The sequence below is a fragment of the Thalassophryne amazonica genome, chromosome 2 (assembly GCF_902500255.1).
Source record: "Thalassophryne amazonica chromosome 2, fThaAma1.1, whole genome shotgun sequence".
NCBI classification, from domain to species: Eukaryota; Metazoa; Chordata; class Actinopteri; order Batrachoidiformes; family Batrachoididae; genus Thalassophryne; species Thalassophryne amazonica.
In genome coordinates, this window is record NC_047104.1 from 56620539 (window position 1) to 56641790 (window position 21252).

At 39.2% G+C, this 21252-nt stretch overlaps 1 protein-coding gene across 1 annotated transcript in view; it reads left to right on the forward strand.

The window, feature by feature from the left end:
• Positions 1-343: 343 nt before the first annotated feature.
• lpcat2 (lysophosphatidylcholine acyltransferase 2) overlaps positions 344-21252 on the forward strand; it is a 28010-nt gene continuing 7101 nt past the window's right edge. Inside the window, exons 1-4 of the mRNA XM_034186334.1 lie at positions 344-559; positions 678-820; positions 16007-16224; positions 16451-16563. Coding sequence (XP_034042225.1) covers positions 449-559; positions 678-820; positions 16007-16224; positions 16451-16563 — 585 coding nt within the window. The 5' untranslated portion in view covers positions 344-448. The remainder of the gene's footprint in view (positions 560-677; positions 821-16006; positions 16225-16450; positions 16564-21252) is intronic.

The window sequence follows — 21252 nt, forward strand, 5'->3', positions numbered from 1 at the left end:
ATCTCGCCATCTTGTGGACATTTGACTCGGTCAAATACGTTGTTTATTCGGTAGCTCATTTTTAATTTAACATCTCTGATAACCTTGAAATATTTGTTTCACGTTAATTTCTGAAATACGTGTTGTAAAACCAGAAGTCACACCATATTAATGAAAAATTAAAATCAATTAAATAATTTTAAAAAATGTTAGAATCCTTGTACTTTTTTCTTCTTTTTTCCAAATAACTGGATGAAAACGATAACACCCAGAATTTTTTTTTTATGTTATATCCTGGGTTGGGGGCGGAGCTTGTTGTGTCGCTGCGGCCGTTCTGGTCTGTTTGATCGCCTGATAACAGGGAGGTGAGGCCGACATCGGAAAAGGCCATTTTTTACGAGGAAGTGAAATGATAACGTAAGACCTGCTCGACCCGCCGCTAGTCCCTGGTTTAGTTTACTGCTCTGCAATGCAGCCGAATCGCGTGTTCGCCCTGCCGAGGCAGCAATCTCTGCTGCTGCCTGCCGTCATCAATCCTTTCGTCCAGGACACCAAACTCAGCAAAGCCGCCATATGTAAGGTGAGCGGGGGGTCGGCGTATATGTTCAGTTGGTGGGCCGAGGCCCTTTAATCCACTGCAACGCAACGTGGATATGCGTGGATTTATTCGTGCATGTTTGTGTTGTGCGCTCCTGCAGTGTGTCCTCCTGGGTGTCTTCCTGGTGCCTGGCCGGCTCATCCTTCTGTCTCTGGTTCTCATGGTGACATGGCCCGTGTCTGTCATAATAACCTTCAGGCGTCCTCTGAAAGGAGCCGTGGAGCCCCTGACAGGCTGGAGAAGGTAAGAATAACAAGAATATATATAAAATAAGGACTGTATAACCTCCAACGCAAGCTGCTCACCAGGAAGCAGACAAGACACGACTGGTAGGAATGAGACTCAGTCGGCCCACCCCTGCCCGAGGTGCATTCCTCTGATTTAGACATTACCCAAATTTAAAGGGGACTTTTTTCAACCAGGTTTTTTTTTTTTTAATTCATCATGTCACTCAGGTGAAAAGCAAATTTAATCAGTGCAATATTTATTTAGAATTTAAACATCCTTGCTGGCTAACTGGCTACTTAATCTGTGAGCCAAACGCTTCTTGTTGCTAATGAATGGGTGAAAATGTCATTAGAAACATGGTTTTATTAAAAAGAAGACCCAAAAGTTCAGACACAATTTGCCAGAAGGTACAAGCCCAGATTTAATGTTTTGGTGAAAGAAAATCCTCCTCTGTACCACTTCATCATGAAGCTGTATAACTGGGGATACAAAATGGAAAACATGCACTATTCGCCCTCTTGAGATATCCCATAATCCCTTGCGTGGCAGAGAGTCGCTGTAGTCAAAACATAGAGAATCCACATAACAATTACAAATGAACATTGTACTACTAAAATGTAATATTTTTATGCTTTTCATCATGTTAATAAGAGACTGCTACATGAGACCCTGAAAACATGGTAAAACAAATATTCCAAATAATCCTTGTCTGCTACGTTTAACCTGCTTGGAATTTAATAAACTCAAACTGAATTTCAGACGTTTTATATCTTTTACTCTGGAACTAACTGGGCAAACAGTGCTGTAAAGGACAATAATCAGGACGTTAAAGTGTAGGTGACATGTAATGCCATGTTTTCATGAATATTTAAGACTAAAATTAAACAATAGTTTGAAATTTGAAATTTTGAACTCAGCACCACTAAAAACCAGGAACTTCCCAGTGTGCCCACATTGGACAAGAAGGAGGAGGAAGTGGCGTCAGCACGAGAACCATTATCATAATAGCCCCATTAAATTATGGATTGTTACAGGCTACTGACAACCCCGTTTCTACTGAGCGGTTCGGGTCGGAGCTGCACCATGTTTTCTGTGTCAGAACAGTTAATTTTCACTGGATCAATGGCAATTGGAACACTTATATTGATGAGCATGTAAGCACGGTGTCCATGGCTTCTCTACTCGATACGGAGACAAAACCGAGTATTTTCAGATTATTTTATTGTTTTGTGGATCATTGGGATAATGTTGCGTGCAGACTGAGATGTTATGAGCACATGAGGCGCTGCAAGTCTTTTTCTTGCAGCGCAAAGCGGCTCGTTGACAACAGACTCATGGATCAGCCGCAATAACAGATTACAGGTGGCACTGGAACCTGACACCAAACTCCCGTGTGACAAATGAAACTTTTCTCAGCCAAGACAGAAGGAATTAAATTATTTTCAGGTGTTTTGTAAAGGTGAATAAGTTTAAAGATGATCTCACTGAAACGGACAGGTAAGACTATATTTACTCCTTCTGTGAATGGTTTTAATATTTACTAATAATGTGTTATGCTACTAATGTACAGTACATTAAATGTATTCAAGAAGGAAACAATATTTATTTTAAAAATAGCTGATATTTTCAGTCCCTCATGTCATTTTTTAGATTTGAAATTGTATTATCAGTTGATTACAACTAAAGAGCTGGCAAAAAAACAAGTTTATCATGCCGAAATCGCTTCCAAAGTTTATTGCCATCTTAATAAGGCTCAAAACTATAAGGTTGTGTCCCCCACAGCTGCTTCAGAAACACCTTCAGACTGGACTTAAAAAAAAAAAAAAAAAAAAAAGCTCCACACTAGAAAAAATAATCATCTGAAACACCTCGACCTCCGCTGTGTTTACAATTGGTTTGGGCTTGAATCAGCAGGTGCCGTTCTGGTGATAACGTAGCAACAATATGGTTGTGGCTGAGGGCTGAAATAGAGCGCAGGCTTCAGACAGCTGTAGTTTTTCCTTCACATGCGCACTTGTCATTTACTTTTATTGTTCAGGATTTTTTTTTAAATATCAAAATTTCATAATTTTTAGTGATTATTTGTGCACATTTTTTGGTGTCACCTGCACTTTCAAGAGCAAACTTCAGTTTCCCCCAGAATGACATGAACAGGAAGCGATCGTGGCTCAGCAATTCTCGTTGAAAATAATAGAGGAGCAACCTGTGCTTCTCCCATGTTTACATAAAACAAACATAATAACAATGTCTAAAAACCCAGATAATATGTTCACAAGAGTTTTAGGCACAATATACAAAGAGTTTTAAGTTGCGATGTTAATGCTGTTGTCCATGTGCAGCAGTTAAAGTGCGGCATTATCAGAGTGTCTCAGTGCATTTTTCAATGTTACTGACATCTCGCAGCGTAGCGACCTCTTCGAAGTTTTGCGAGATTTTGCGGGATTTGAAACCTCAATAGGGCGAATGCACAATTTCTCCAATCACAGCCACAGAAGCCTGTAACCCCTTCTGGGTTGTCTGGGTGTCTTTGTGGCTTGCCTCACTCTTCTTGCACAGTCACTCAGTTTTTGAGAATTGTCTACTCCACACAGATTTACCACAGAGTGCCATACTGTTTGTATTTCTTCATAACTTTGACTACTGGGGTTTTATCTATCGTGATTCTATTGTATGTGCAGCACTTTGGAACATTTTTGTTGTTAAATGTGCTATATAAATAAAGTGGATTGGATTGGATAACTGATGTAAATAAAGTTCAAGACATATTCAGTGACTTAGAAATTGTCATGTATCCATCCCCTGACTTGTCTGAAGAAAACTGACAATAAAAGTGATTATTTACAGGTATTATACCAAAGGGGCTGATTACTTATGCAACCCATCATCTTGGCTTTCATATTTTTAATTAATTTATATCAAGTTGTTGAGATTTACTTTCAGTTTGAGTCTAAGGAAGGTCATTTTAAAAATATTTATATTGGGAAGCCTGATTTACTTTTTGTATTTGAAATGCCATAAACAAATTAAAATGTGTGAAAATACCAAGGGGCTGAATTCTTTTGCAAGCCACTGGATGTTCAGCTCATTTCAGGGAATTTCACTTCCTGTTATGACATTCCTATTCTCAGAGGCAGCTTCCGTGCTTTGTTCAGTTTGCCAAGTGATTTTTGCAATGGAGGAGAAATGCCACTGATGGTGTATAACGAGAAAGGTTGAGATTTTACCTGTTTCAGTTAACTTGCTGTGCTAGTATAAACCACCGTGATCTTAAATATCATTATTGTAAAAGAATGGGTAATTTGGCCATCAGAAATTTGTTTTATTGCAAACTATATAGCTGGTCCATATGTATTTGGGCAGTGATGTAATTTTCAGTTCAAGTGGTTTCACAAAAATGCTGCAGTATTTACAGTTGTATGCAAAAGTTTGGACAAGTTAATTTTCATGATTTTTATTTATAAATTATTGGTTGTCTGGATCAGAAATTGCAGTTAAATATATCATATAGCAGGCAAACACACTGATATTTGAGAAGTGAAATGAAGTTTCTAGTATTTACAGAAAGTGTGCAATAATTATTTAAACAAAATTGGGCAGGTGCATAAATTTGGGCACCCTTGTCATTTTATTGATTTGAATACATTTAGCACTAATTATTGGAACACAAAACTGGTTTGGTAAGCTCATTGACCCTTGTCCTCCTTACACAGGTGAATCCAATCATGAGAAAGGGTATTTAAGGTGGCCATTTGCAAATGTTTCCCCTCTTTGCATCCCTTCTAATGAGCGGCAACATGGGAGCCTCTACACGCCTCTCAAATGACTTGAAAACAAAGAAGGATACAAAAAGCTATCTCAGAGATTTCAGCTGTCAGTTTCCATGGTGAGGAAATGGAAGACCACAGGCATAGTACTAGTTAAGGCCCGAAGTGGCAGGCCAAGAAACATCTCAGATAAGATGAAGTGAAGGATGGTGAGAACAGTCATAGTCAACTTACAGACCTGCTCCAAAGACCTACAACATGATCTTGCTGCAGATAGTATCTCTGTGCATCATTCAACTATACAGCACACTTTGCACAGAGATGCTGTTTGATGCTGTAATGCAGAGGAAGCCTTTTCTGCATGCATGCCACAAATAGAGTTGCTTGAGGTATGCTAAAGCACATTTGGACAAGCCAGCTTCATTTTGGAATAAGATGCTGTGGACTGATGAAACTAAAATTGAGTTATTTGGACATAACAAAGGGCGGTATGCATGTCTGAAGAAGAACACAGCATTCAAAGAAATGCTTGCTACCTACAGTAAAATTTGGAGGGGGTTACATCTTGCTGTGTGGCCAGTGCAGGTACTGGGAATCTTGTTAAAGTTGAGGGTCACATGGATTCCAGTCAATATCAGCAGATTCTTGAGAACAATGTTCATGAATCAGTGATAAAGTTGAAGTTGTGCTGGTGCTGCATCTTTCAACAAGACAACGACCCTAAACCTGCTCAAAATCTACTGAGGCATTCATGTAGAGGAACAAGTACAATGTTCTAGAATGGCCATGTCAGTCCCCAGACCTGAATATTATTGAAAATCTGTGGTGTGATTTTAGGCGGGCTGTCCATGCTCGGAAACCAACAAACCTGAGATGTTTTGTAAAGAATGGCCCAAAATACCTTCAACCAGAATCCAGACTCTCATTGGAAACTATAAGAAGCGTAATTATTGCACACTTTCTATAAATCCTATAAACTTCATTTCACTTCAAAAATATCACTGTCTGTCTGATATGTGATATATTTGACTGAAATTGCTGATCCAAACAACTAATAATTTATAAAGGAAAATCATGGAAATCATCAGGGGAGCCCAAACCTTTATATACAACTGTATTAAGAAATTACAGCTTCTTTTATATACGGACCCTCATCCTCTTAATATGACAGAGTCTGGGGATATTCTGGCACCGTTGGTCCTTGGGGCCGAAGTAAGACTTACTTCTTCTTGTTCCTTGAACAACAAGGTGTTCTGGTAATCCACACTGCAAGCACATTCTAATTGTCCTTTGAAATCCATTGTGGTGGTGTACAGAGACTACTTTTTCTTCATGTGGCTGCTCCAGTTAGGTGTTGCCACAGCAGATCAGTTGTTTCCATCTCACCCTGTCCCCTGTATCTTCTTCTGTTAGACCAACCACCTGAATGTCCTCCGTCAGCACATCCATAAACCTTCTCTTTGGCCTCCCTCTTCTCCTCCTGCCTGGTGGCTCCATCCTCAGCATCCTTCTCCCCATATACCCTCGGGCCCTCCTCTGCACATACAAACCATCTTAATCTCACCTCTCTGACTTTTTCTCCAAACCGTCCAACCTGAGCTTTGATATGTTCATTCCTAATCCTGTCCATTCTTGTCACTCCGAAAGTGAATCTCAACATCTTCAGCTTTGCCACCTCCAGCTCTGCCCCCTGTCTTTTTGTTAGTGCCACCATCTCTAAGCCCTACAACATATTTGGTCTCACTATGCTCTTATGAACTTTTCCCTTCGCTCTTGCAGATATTCTTTGGTCACAAATCACTCCTGGCACCTTCCTGTACCCACCCCACCCTGCCTGCGCTCCCTTCACCTCTGTACCACACTCTCCATGACTTTGGACAGTTGACCTCAAGTATTGTGTCACTGTCTGACTAGTTCTGGATCTGACTGTAACAGCAATCCATTTCATGTTTTCCTTTCATACACCCTTCCCAGCATTAACCTAGCTTACATAATAGGTCTGTCACATTGCAGGCTGCAAGAATGGTACAGATTCCCAAGTCTGGCTTGCTACATTGGTCTATTTCATACTGGGCAGTTCTATGATTATAGACTTACAATGAAAGCAAAATCTGGCCTATTAGTTCACCATTTAAAATGTTTGCTCTGACTGTAATTTTGCTTTCATAGAATTTCCCAACTACACTCTCCATGGTAGATTACGATGGTGTGTATAATATTGTGTTGACACTTCCGGCAAATGTGTTAATTTTAGAGGGAATGCCCAAGTAACATTTGACATGAATGTAGGGATGGAGCCGATCCGATCCAATATTGGTATCAGCTTCCGATACCAATGTAGTTTGCGGATCAAAAGTTTCGCATACAACCTGCAGAGTTGTCTGATCCAGGACCTGTCTGCATGTGTGTGCTGAATGTCTTTGGGTTGTGCTGTGGTCTGCTGCTGTGGGGGAGAGGGGTCCCTTCCTGCAGCTTCTAGCTAGAGCGCTAACACTGGTCGCTCTGACCAACTTATCATCAGGAAGGGTCCAATGTTTTACCCAGACTGACTTCAGATATGAGTAAATTAAGTAATTATGTATTTTATTGGTGGTTTTGTGGCATTTTGGAAACATGCTTGTTTCAGTGTTCTAAAGAGCTAATTTCTTGGAGAGAGAGAAGACAAACTGTGTACCCACTGCTCACAACACAAGGTGAGGAACAAGCTGCACTTCCTAACCACCTGCCCGCTGTACCAACACAACACAGATACATACTTTCCACACATTACAACCACCCAAAAAGATTTTGAGAGCATAAACCAATATCGACAAACTTCCGTATCTGTTGGGTGAAGTACTACAATGTGCAAACACAGCAGCAAGGTTTGTGAGCTGCTGCAACATGAAAAGAAGGAGCAATGGACATAAACCCAAAACAGGAGATTGAACTGCAATGTCACATTGGAGTGAATGTGAGGAAATAAAAGTACTAATTATTTCACCAAAACATCAGATCTAAGCTTGCTTGTTTAATTAAACATGTTTAATTTTTGTTTCCGTCCTCTGCGGATGCAGAATTAAGTGGTTTCACCACAGGTCAGAGCAACAGGACGGTACTCGGCATGACTGGAAGCCACACCTTCACAAGACAATGTTACCCGACGCCAATTTGATTCCTGCTGTATTCCATTTTTCCCGCAGTATAAATCACGCAGGATTGTTTTTATTCCGTGTACACAATGCAGTAAAACTACATGCTCAAAAAACAGCACAGAAAAAAAAAATGCAGATTGCAGCTGCAGCAGCTCCTAGCTTTTCTCTCACAAATATGTTTGTATAAAGACCATAAAAGTCCTGCTCACAGACTGATTGCCAGAGACAAGTATCAAGTATAATTCCAGACATCTCCACATTTACTCATGGACGATTCGTTCATGCGCGTACATGTGAACAATTAAAAGAACGAAAAAAAAAACTGTCTGGCTGCGGGCAGTTAGTTCCTTGTTCTCCCTTAAACTCTCTCATCACTGTGTTTCAAAAAAAAAAAAAAGGACAAAAAAAGCACATATGTCCTGCTCACAGACTGATTGCCAGAGACAGGACATGTCAACATCAAGTAGAACTCCAGACATCTCCACATTTACTCACGGGCGTGTGCGCGCATCTCACAGTCAAAGGAGGAAAGATAAACTGTAACAGAACTCAGAGCGCAGACCTGCAACTCAGCACAAGAACAAATATAACCTAGAAAAGAAGTCAGAAGACTGACTTCTCTGTGCAGAGAACCTGCAGGCTGCGTCCTCACCTCCTCTCTGCCCCCTGCTGCGCGCACCTGATGCAGATATTCCTGCGTCATCATGATGCAACTGGGAGCAGCCCCAGTCTGAAAGGGGCTTAACACATCGCTGCTCCTAACAATCTTTGGCCTACCATGTGAGACTGCTCTGCCCTACGATTGAATATTGGAAGACCATGTGGCGGTGAACCAATTCCGATTGGACTCTCACATTGTGCACGTCATCACGCAGCTTCTATGAGGAGTACAAACATGGTGAATGGCTGGCTCGAAGGTCCGCGGAGTTCACTTTTCAGCACAAAAAAAAAAGTAAGTTTCTATCTCATATCATTAAAAAGTTATTTATAATTTAGTAAAACTTGTACTCAGCCGTCGTATCCGGCGGCATCGGCCCCACAGGGTTAAGGACAACCTGAAGAATGATTATGCTTACTGGAAGTGTGTTCTTTGGTCACATAGGATAAAAGTAGAGCCCTTTGGCCATAGAGTTGTTGCTTATGTTTGGAGAAAGAAAGGAGAGGCCTATATCCCAAAGGACACTGTCCTCACAATGAAACACAGCGGTGGGAGTATTATGCTGTGGGGATGCTTCAGTGCATCTGGAATGGGGAATCTTCTCAAGGTAGAAGGAATCGGGAAGAAAGAAGGATATGTGAAGATTTTGAAAGAAAACATCAAGCAATCAACGGCAAATTTGGGTCTGGGTTGTTGCTTTGTCATTCAACACAACAATGACCAAAAATATGCGTCACTCCTGGTGAAGAACTCGCTCCAGGAGACCAAAGTGAACATTATTGACTGACCTGCACAAAACCTTGACTTGAATCCCATTAAAAATCTGTGGGGTGAACTGAAGACCGGCATGTCTGAGACATATTGAAAACTACAGCAAATGAATGCCAGCTATCATCCAGCAAAAAAGATACACCAATGTGCAAAGTAAAATAATGTAAGCATCCAAAATAAAACTAGGATGATTAGAAATGTTGGGCTGAAACTCCTTGCTCTGTTTACAAAAAAAGAAAAGAATTTTTTTTTTTTGAAGCAGAAGAAATTGTTATATTTCATGGGGGGGGGGGGGGGGGGGGGTAATAATTTTCTCCATCTGTATTCCACCAAAGATGAAAGTTTTCTGGTTATTCACAGAATTCCTTTTTTTTAATTTTTTTTTTATTTGCAGATCGATGTACAATAGTGTTCAGAATAATAGTAGTGCTATGTGACTAAAAAGATTAATCCAGGTTTTGAGTACATTTCTTATTGTTACATGGGAAACAAGGTACCAGTAGATTCAGTAGATTCTCACAAATCCAACAAGACCAAGCATTCATGATATGCACACGCTTAAGGCTATGAAATTGGGCTATTAGTAAAAAAAAAAAGTAGAAAAGGGGGTGTTCACAATAATAGTAGTGTGGCATTCAGCACCTGTTGAACATGCTTTTCTCTTTAAAAGCCTGAGGAAAATGGGATGTTCAAGACATTGTTCAGAAGAACAGCGTAGTTTGATTAAAAAGTTGATTGGAGAGGGGAAAACATACGCAGGTGCAAAAAATTATGTTCATCTACAGTGATCTCCAATGCTTTAAAATGGACAAAAAAGCCAGAGACGCGTGGAAGAAAACGGAAAACAACCATCAAAATGGATAGAAGAATAACCATAATGGCAAAGGCTCACACATTGATCAGTTCCAGGATGATCAAAGACAGTCTGGAGTTACCTGTAAGTGCTGTGACAGAAGACGCCTGGGTGAAGCTAATTCATTTTCAAGAATCCCCTGCAAAGTCCCTCTGTTAAATAAAAGACGTGCAGAAGAGGTTACAATTTGCCAAAGAACACATCAGCTGGCCTAAAGAGAAATGGAGGAATAGTTTTTGGACTGATGAGAGTAAAATTGTTCTTTTTGGGTCCAAGGGCCGCAGACAGTTTGTGAGACGACCCCCAAACTCTGAATTCAAGCCACAGTTCACAGTGAAGACAGTGAAGCATGGTGGTGCAAGCATCATGATATGGGCATGTTTCTCCTACTATGGTGTTGGGCCTATATATGGCATACCAGGTATCATGGATCAGTTTGGATATGTCAAAATACTTGAAGAGGTCATGTTGCCTTATGCTGAAGAGGACATGCCCTTGAAATGGGTGTTTCAACAAGACAGTGTTGCCAATGGTTCCAAACCAACAAAATTAATGCCTTGCAGATGTGAAGAAATCATGAAAAACTGTGGTTATACAACTAAATACTAGTATAGTGATTCACAGGATTGCTATTTGTGAGAATCTACTGAATCTACTGGTACCTTGTTTCCCATGTAACAAATAAGAAATATACTCAAAACCTGGATTAATCTTTTTAGTCACATAGCACTACTTTTATTCTGAACACTACTGTATTTTCCCTACAAAGGAAAAACCAGTCTGTCCTTTCCGATAGTGGTGTAATGGATCATATTTGATCCGTGATCTGTACGGACAACCCCCACAGTTAACCCATAGTTGAACTGCAGATTAATTGCAAAGTTGACATAAGTGTGAATATGCGACTTGGTAAAGTGGTAAATGCATTAATTTCGATGCAGTCACAGTACAAATCACCATCTGAATGGAGGAGCTGCAGCTGCACATGCACGTCTTGAAGGGAGCCTGTGAAAAACAGTCTTGCGCTGTGCTTCAGTGATGTTTCTGGGGCTGTGGAATGCGGCTTTTCTGCAGTGATTTTCCCAAAAGCCACATTGATAAATCCGCTCTGCCCTGTTTACAAATAAATAAAAAGGTCTTCAGTCTTTTTTGTATCGCCCTGATTTTATTGCCACAGTTTCCAGGGCAGTAAAATTGATAGGAAAAGTCTGATTTATCAACCCTGTTTTTTTTCTTGTATCTCATGAGGGCTGATTTATGAGTATAGGGCAGATTTCTGTTGTAATATGCGATAAAATATACAACGTACTATACTGACTTTACCTGGCATAAAGTTGAACAATTTCATTATAAATGAACATGATGAAGCATGTCATACAGCACATCTGTTTATGTATTTATAAAATAGACAGATGTGTGACGTTTCATCAGGATAAAAGAAAATTAGTCATTTTCTGTCATGATTAAAGATATGTGAGGTTAAAAGTGTTTCTTAGATTAAGATATCCTGTACATTTTTGTAAAAGAGAGTGACTGACACACACATTCTGATTCTGCTGTTCATATGTATACACATTTCAGAAAGAATATGGTCAAATATTTGCTAAAATCTTGGTATTCATATTTGTAATGATGAAACATTCTGTGGTAAAAGACAATGATTGATGCCAAAAGAAAGATTTCAGTGACGTTTTGACCATATTTCCTTGTGAGATGAGGACATATGAGCAACAGAATCTGTAGGCATCTTGACACGTGTAAAATTTCAACAAATTATGTGGCCGAGGTTCACTGCCCATAAATATCCAACTAAAAGTTCTGTTGTTTTGCAGAGCCAGTTGTTGAACTTCTGTGATGTAATAGACATGAGGGTGCTTTTGATAAATCTAGGAAATGTTATTGCACAACATCGGCATTTCATCGTCTGAGTGGTAGATGTGACAAACTGTTAAAAACATTTGACTTTTATTTCACACCTTAAGTTGCTGCGAGTACCTCTTTTAGCTTTGTTAACCACAGTGTCAAATGACACTTCCCCTTTATGCACCCTCGGGCATTTGCACAATTGAGTTTTTGAGAACATCAAATGAATTAAATAAATAAATATATGAAAATTCAGGCATCTTTATATAAAAATTTCTAAAATTATATCCTTTAAACTCACTGTGAAAATGAATCTCCACAACATTACACAAATCAAGGGAAAATATAAAAGCCAAAATAATGGTAAGCATAAGTATTGGCACCTTTAAGTACACAACTAAATGAGTGAGCACATATTTCTGCCTACATTTCACGCACATCTCTGTAACTATGAGAGATACAACCACAAAACTGGTTTTCCCAAAAGTTGGAGAAAGTGTGGGGTATGTGTCAAGGGTGAAACCATTAACTTTTTGGAAGAATCAGATTTAAGGGGGCAGATTCAGGAATTTTGTTTAACATTGCCAGAGGTGGTGTTTTTCAATATTTGTGACTAAAGAGATAATATTAGCATTCTACGTATGCCGGATTTTATTCATAAAAATCTGTGTGTTAGCAAACATATATATGTATGTATGTATACATATAAGCCAAGTGGCCTCTGTGTATGTGTGCATGCGTGTATATGGCTTTGATCACAGAGAAACTGGGGAGAGCTGACATTTGGTGTTTGGTATGTTTATGTACAACCCCAATTCCAATGAAGTTGGGACAATGTGTAAAATGTAAATAAAAACAGAATACAATGATTTGAAAATCCTTCAACCTATATTCAATTGAATACACCACAAATACAAGATATGTAATGTTCAGACTGATAGACTGTTGTTTTTGTGCAAATATTTGCTCATTTTGAAATGGATGCCTGAAACACATTTCAAAAAAGTTGGGACGGGGCAACAAAAGACTGGGAAAGTTGATGAATGCTCAAAGAACACCTAATTGGAAACAGGTGAGTGTCATGATTGGGTATAAAAGGAGCATCTCCAAAAGTCTCAGCCATTCACAAGCAAAGATGGGGCAAGGATCACCACTTTGTGAAGAACTGCATGAAAAAATAGCCCAACAGTTTAAGAACAATGTTTCTCAACATTCTATTGCAAGGAATTTAGGGATTCCATCATCTACAGTCCATAATATAATCAGAAGATTCAGAGAATCTGGAGAACTTTGTACACATAAGCAGCAAGGCCAAAAACCAACATTGAATGCGTGACCTTCGATCCCTCAGGCGGCACTGCATTAAAAACTGACATCATTGTGTAAAGGATCTTACCGTGTGGACTCAAGAACACTTCAGAGAACCATTGTCAACACAGTTCATTGCTACATCGACAAGTGCAAGTTAAAACTGTACCATGCAAAGCAAAAACCATACATCAACAACATCCAGAAACGCCGCCGCCTTCTCCAGGCCCAAGCTCATTTGAAATAGACAGACAAAAAGTGGAAAAGTGTGCTGTGGTCTGATGAGTCCACATTTCAAATTGTTTTTGGAAATCATGGACATCGTGTCCTTCATACAAAAGAGGAAAAAGACCATCCAGATTGTTACCAGCGCAAAGTCCAAAATGTAGCATCTGTGATGTAAAGAAAGGTGATGTAACACAGTGGTAAACATACCACTGTCCCAGCTTTTTTGAAACATGTTGCAGCCATCCATTTCAAAATGAGCAAATATTTGCACAAAACAATAAAGTTTCAGTCTGAAAATTAAATATCTTGTCTTTGTGGTGTATTCAATTCAATACAGGTTGAAGAGGATTTGCCAATCATTGTATTTATTCCATGAGCCAGTCATGAATTTTGACCTAATCAGTACCACTTAAGGGGAAAAAATGACACTTAGAACCCAGCCTCAGTGTATCATGGCCTACAGAAAAAATGTATGATAGCCACCCCAGGGTGGTCGCTGTAGCCAGGTAGGGGTCAATGAAGAATTACACAGAGGTCAAACTTTAAAAATGCTCCACTCATGTTGAAAACTACATCACATTATTTGTCTGATCATAACAATTCCAAAAAGGTATAGTTTGGACTATCTATGATGGAATGTTCTGGAGTTGTGGGGTAAAAACAGCAAAAATGGTGACAAAGGTCAGTTTCAGTTTGTGCAGTGGTCAAAAATTAAAGTTGCTCCAATTTCAGCAAAAAAATGATGCAAATTATTGGTTGCAATTAAAAGGATCAATAAATGGAATAGTTTTGACTGTGTTGAATGCTTTGTCTCCAAAGTAAAGGTCAAACAAGGTCAACATCCATTGCATTCTATGACATGTGACATATGTTACCCTGTAAGATGATAACTAAGCATGACAGATGGTGCAAACTATTCCTTTTTAGAGCCCCATTAACCCAAAAAATAATTTGCATAATTTGTTACTGAAATTGGAGCAACTATAGTATTTGGATAGATGAGTGGATGAGCTTTGTCATTGTCATTACAAGTGCAACAACAACGAGATTATGTCTACACTTAAATTGCCACAGACAAGATAAAGCAATTAATCCACAATTATTACTTGTTTACCGTAATAATGGCACACATCAGAATTAAGACAACACATATACATTTGACATTGTTTATGTGCACTAAACTTGAAACAGTCCGTTTTCCAAATTAAGGCTGTGAGTGTGTGGTAGTCTGCTGCAACAGGAGTCTCTCTGCCGTCAGCTTGGGGGGAACGGGGACCTGCCGCAGCTAAAACTGCGCAGCCCCCCGAGGGGAGAAGGAGTGGCTTGAGCGGTAGCCGGGATGGGGTGTGTGATGGGGGCAGGAAGGGAGGTAGGGGAGGGGAAGTGGAGCATGCTTCAGTCTTTGTCCATGTGTGTCAGTTACTGTCCTTGTATTGGAGTTAGAAAGATGAGGAGGCAGCCAATATTCCCCAAGGCCGTAGAGATTCTTCTGGAGGAAAACAATGGGGCATTTTATCCTTCATAGGCTGATAAGCCTGCAGTGTTTGTGGTTGAGCAGTGAAAAACACTTTTTCAGCTTCACATGACCAAACCAGATCTCAATTATGAAATCTTCACCTTCTCCTGCAAGGTGCGCATTTGCTCTGAGATGTTATCCAATTTGTGTCTGAGTTCAAGGGTTAACGCAGGCTGAGAATGCATCACCTTGCCCAACTCATTAATCATGACGGACAAGCGAGGGGTCATGGTTTTGGCGGCAGCTGTATTGCCAATTTTCCGGTAGGTCAGGGCAGCACGTAAGCCAATAAGTACCAGCCCTCCTACTATGAAACCAAATATGAATAAATCCTCAACGTCCTCCACATAGAATGGCGCAAAGCATGCGACACGCCATGTCTCCCAGGTGTCGAGAACATAGCCCGCAGGGTAAGTTCCATCCAGGCACACAGGGTCCCCCGGCCCTGATCTTCTTGTAGAAAAAATGGTGTCAGTAGCGTTGAGAGACCAGCTGATCAATTCCATGGTTAATCCAATATAGTTTGAAGAATTCACAGCCTGGTGAAATATGGACTTTAAAGATTGGAGCAGCGATAGAGGAAAGAGGAGGAGATGTGACCGCCCTTGCCGGAGTCCTAAGCTGTTTAACCCTGTACAACCTGAAATTGACCTTTGTCACCATTTTTGCTGTTTTGATCCCATAACTCCAGAACATTCCATCACAGATAGTCCAAACTATACCTTTTTGGAATTGTTATGACCAGACAAGTAATGTGTAGGCCTTGATACACCGAGGCTGGATTCTCAGTGTAGTTTTTTTTCCCCTTAAGTGGTACCGAAAACCTAGACTAGAGGATCCTCGGTTCAAACCCCAGCCAGACCGGAAAATCACTCACGGCTCTTGGTGAAGATCCTTAATCCCCTAGTTGCTCCTGACAGTACCCTGACATGTGCGTGAGTGTGTCTGTGCGAATGCGAGGCATAATTGTAAAGTGCTTTGAGGTTCTGATGCAGATGGAAAAGTGCTATATAAATGCAGTCCATTTACCATTTACACACATTTAACAAAAATAAAGTTTTTTAATTTAAAAAATGATTTATTTTTTATTTATTTTCTATTGCCAGGTTCATGTGCCGGAAGGTGATGGCTGCATTGGGGAGGATGTACTATTTCTGCATGGGCTTCAGAGTTGTGGTCAAGGGGAAGCAGGTCAGCAGTAGTGAGGCCCCCATTCTGGCTGTGGCCCCCCACTCGTCATTTTTTGATGGGATTGTATGCATTGTAGCTGGCCTGCCCTCCACCGTCTCCCGTGTTGAGAACCTGGCTACACCCATCTTTGGCAGTGAGATGGTTTTCATTTACTTTCCTTTATTGCTGTCTTATCTGCTTCCAGTGTAGGCTTGATGAATAAATGGTGACACTACTGTACTTTTCTCATTTAATAAGTTAATAAGGATGGAATCGGGAACCGACTCTTCTGTTTAATAGTTCCTGTTCTGTAAAACCATGGCGCCTGTGTGCAGTAGGCTACAACAAAATGATTGTGTGTCTTTGTGGCGGGAATGCAGGGTTTGTGCGCTGCCTTCAGCCAGTGCTGGTTTCCAGACAGGATCCAGACTCCAGGAAAAATACAATTCAAGAGATTGACAGCAGAGCCAAGTCAGAAGGTCGCTGGCCACAGGTCTGTCACAGAACACAGCAGAAAACATCACAGAGAACAAACGGGCTTGAGCATGGATGTTGTTTTTCATATAAGCAACAATAGTTTAAAAGAATAAGAGCTTCTTAAGGCACCTTGACACTTGCACGAATTTGATCCCCGCACCACTGCGCAATTTGTCGTGCCAGTGCATCATAATCAATAATAATCATTTCGTAGTTGATGACGCATTTGCTCTCAGAATTTGGCTGATGAAACATTCTCTCATCACTCCCAGAATCACAGAGAAATTATCTACAGCTGCAAGTTGTCTTGTGCGCATTGTGCGGTGGAAAACACATTTAGAATCTTGTCTCAAAGGTAATTATTTATAATATATAGTAACGGATTGGTAAAACAGTTGCACCCCTTGTCGTGAGTTAGATCATGTATCTGTAAAGTTATGTTTATTATAGCTGTAACATCTCATCATAATCGTTGAGATGCCCTGCACACAATGACACGCACTGACATGCAACGTTTTCAGACAGGTTGCACAATGTTCACGACTAGTTCACGCAAGTGGCATGAAATTAATGTGTGCCAGAAAGTTTGAGTATTTCAGCATTTTCTTTGCACACTGGCACACAGCTGCGCACAGTTCACGCACAGTTTGCAACAGTTTACAATGAGTTTTCTCATTGGCACGCTAGATTGCCAGTGCGCAGATTACATTTCTGCAAGTGTCGAGGTACCTTTAGTTTCAACAAATTTAAACTACTTGTTCTCAACACTTCAGGTGTAACTGTTAACATAATAATCACAGCTTCTCTGTAGACATTGCACAGCAGCAGTCGCCGGCAAGATGGCGGAGAGTGCAGTTACGCCGTAAAGAGCTCCGCGTAGCAAATCTCGTTAAAAACTAAACTATGACAACTTGACTCTCAAAAATCTAAAAACTTACAACGAAACACAAGGACTGTCCACTAGAAATTGAAGAACAAGGCCGCTTGAGACATTCGAAAGCTCCAGGTGAGAAAAAGAATGGAGAAGATGGCTAACACTAAGGCTAACGGCAAAACTAACCGGGATCTGCTGCTTACCCACGACTACCTTGGCCCAGAAAATATGGACACCAATGCAAAGGGAATCAAGAATGCTCTAACATCGCCATGCAAAACCCCAGTACCCAACAAGAAACAAAAAGGAGAAGATGATGCCGGAACGTATGCCTCCAATACTAAGATTTTAGCTGCGGTGGAAAATCTACAAAAAATGGAGAATTTTGGCGCGGAAATGGCACAAAATACGCTCTCCATTACCAACATCGCCAGAGTAGTCGACTTCAACAGCGCTGAAATCCAAGAATGCAAAGATAAAAACAAAGAGCTGGAAAGAAATAACACAACTCAAGACTATGAACAGTGAACTAACCAAAAAAGTTGAAGACGTAGGAAAAAAGTCGGCAGATTTAGAACGTTACAAGAGAAGATGGAATCTGCGCCTCAACGGCTTGAAAGAGGAGAAGGAAGAAGACACAAGACAGAGAGTCGCAGACATCATCGGGAAGATTATGCCACATTGGAAGGAGAAGATGGATCTCATTCTGGACACAGTGCACCGCCTTGGACCCAACACCAATAATCGCGCGAGGCAGATTATCCTGCAGTTTACCGGCCGAATCTTCAGAGATGAACTTTGGCGAGCCCATAAACAACACCACACCTGCAAAGAGCTCAACATCCGATTCTTTGATGAGGACCTCATCAAAGAAGACCGAGAAGCACGACTCGCTGTATGGCCAAAGGTGGAGCAGGCTCGGAGAGCTGGGATGAAGATGGTGTTTAAGGGCCCATATGCCTTCATTAATGGACAACGAGTTACGCCTTAGTTATAATACACATGTAGAATAAGACTTTAAATCTCATGATGTGAGTTAAGTTAACCTTAATGCTCTGAGTTTTGCCACCTACAGTTCTTTTTTCTAAGGTAACACACATCTACGTACTGTTCTTATTTGTTCCAAATTTTTAATATTTTATTTTATTTTATTTTTTATGTTTAACTTGAAGAGTGAACTCTCATTAATTTCTGTTAATGCAAGGGGTTTAAGAGACATAACCAAAAGAAAAAGCTTCTTCTTATTTTGCAGAAGAAGAAATGCAAACATAATATTTTTGCAGGAAACTCATTCAAAACCAGAAGACAGTATTTTTTTAGTCTAAACAAAGGGGTGATAAAGTATACTTTTGTCATGGCACCTCAAGGTCAGCTGGAGTCGTTATTCTGTTGAAAAACTTTCAGGGTAAGGTGATTTCACATAAAAATGATGAACACGGTCATTGGTTAATTTTCATTATTAGCTTGGATAATTTAACAGTTATCTTAATAAATATTTATGGATATAACAACTTACATCAAAACAAGTCACTGCTAGAATAAATTGTTCTGCATTTAGATCACCTCAAAGAAACATCCAACTAACAAAATTATAATTGGAGGGGATATTAACCTTGTCCAAGATGAATTTTATGATAAATGGCCTTCTAAATATAACTCAAGTCACCCAAACACAATCTTCACAAATTTTTGTAATGAACAAAACCTAGTGGATGCCTGGCGCCACTTTAATCCAGAAACAATACAATTCTCGTGGTTCAGCTCAAATAACAAGTCAAGAATTGATCATTGGCTCATAGCAAGTGAATTATTAATCAATGAAATCAACTCTGATATTTCTGTTGCACCTTTGACTGATCATAGTCTAATTTCTTTACAAATTAAACCAAAAAAACAATACACCTAAACCCAGTAAATATTGGAAGTTTAACTCCAGTCTTCTCCAAAATGACACCTTCTATAAAAAAATTAAAGAATTAATTCTAAATATCACAAATTTAGAAGAATTGAACAGCCCAACCCAAAAATGGGAATTCTTAAAGTATAAGATTAGACAATTCTCTATTTCATTCAGCAAACAAATTAAAAAAGAACTCCAGCAAAAAGAAATAAATATTATTCAACAACTTAACATATACTGCAATAAACCTAATCCTTCAGAAGAAGACAAACAAAAAATATTAATACTTCAACCTCAACTAGATGAAATGTATATACGAAGAGCTAAAGGAGCATTTATTAGATCGAGAGCAAAATGGATAGAGGAGGGAGAAAAAACAGTGCTTATTTTTGTAACTTGGAAAAAAGAAGACAACAACAAAATGCTATAGAGTCTCTATTAATAAATAATGTAGAAACCACAGACGAAAAATTAATAGCAACAGAAATTTTTAAATTTTATAACAACCTATATACCTCTAAATTTTCTGAACAAAACTGTTACACCTTCTTAAACCATATCGAAATGTTTATTCCTAAAATAGATGATAATTACAAACATACTTGTGACAGCAATATCACAATGGCAGAACTTGAAAAAGCTGTCAAACGCTTATCTCTTAACAATACACCTGGTCCAGATGGGCTTACAGGTAACTTCTATCGTCATTTTTGGGAAGACATAAAAGAATTATTATATGAAGTTTTTTTTTAGAAATCTTTGAAAAATGCATTCTCCCTCCCACAATGAAACAAGGACTTATTATCTCTATCCCCAAACCAGATAAGGACTCAAGATTAATTGAAAAAAGAAGACCTGTTACACTTTGAAATTCAGAATATAAATTACTAACATATGTATTTACTATGCGCCTTCAGACTGGAATCTCAAATATTGTTGCAGAATCACAATCTGGCTTTTTAAAAGGAAGATCAATCCACAACAATATTAAGTTGGTAATGGATATAATTGAATATAGGGAGCTGATTACTGATAAAGGATTTATATTTTTTTTAGATTTTTATAAAGCTTTTGATTCTGTTGAACACCATTTTATTTTTTCAGTCTTAAAACATTTTGGTTTTGGAGATAAATTTATTAACTTAGTCAGGGGTCTGTATCAGAATATCAATAGTTGTGTCATACTTCCTAAAGGAACCGCTCCTAGATTTAATGTTAATGTTGGAATTCCTCAGGGGTGTCCAATTTCGCCTTACCTCTTCATTTTAATTACTGAAATGTTGGCAATCTACCTTAAAAATTGCAATGACCTTGAGAAATTGGATGTCTTGGGCACAGAACTGATTATAAGCCAATTAGCAGATGACACCACCCTCTTCTTGAAAAATGAAAAACAAATTCCTATAGCAATTGATAAAATCAAACGTTTCGCAGATGCATCAGGGCTAACATTGAATTTGAGAAAATGTGAACTTCTAGCAATTCATGACACACATCTAAAAGAAATATGTAATATTCCTATTAAATCTGAAATTAAATATCTAGGAACCCTTATCACAAAAAAACAGAAATTAAGCTCAACATTAAATATTGAAACTAAACTTAATGAATGTAAATCCAAACTAAATCTATGGCTTCAACGAGACCTTTCAATATTAGGTCGTATCTACTTAACGAAAATGGAAAGTCTGTCAAGATTAATCTATTCAACTTGCAGTACCGCTGTTCCTAATAGCTTAATTAAAACTATTAACCAAATAAACCTTAACTTTATATGGAGGAACAGACCTCATTATCTTAAAAGTCATATGATTAAAGAAATAAAAGATGGAGGTCTTAATGTAATTGATTTTGACTGTCTTAATGGAACCCTAAAAATCAACTGGTTGAAATATTGGATCAAAAACTCAGAATTATTTTGGTATTGTGTC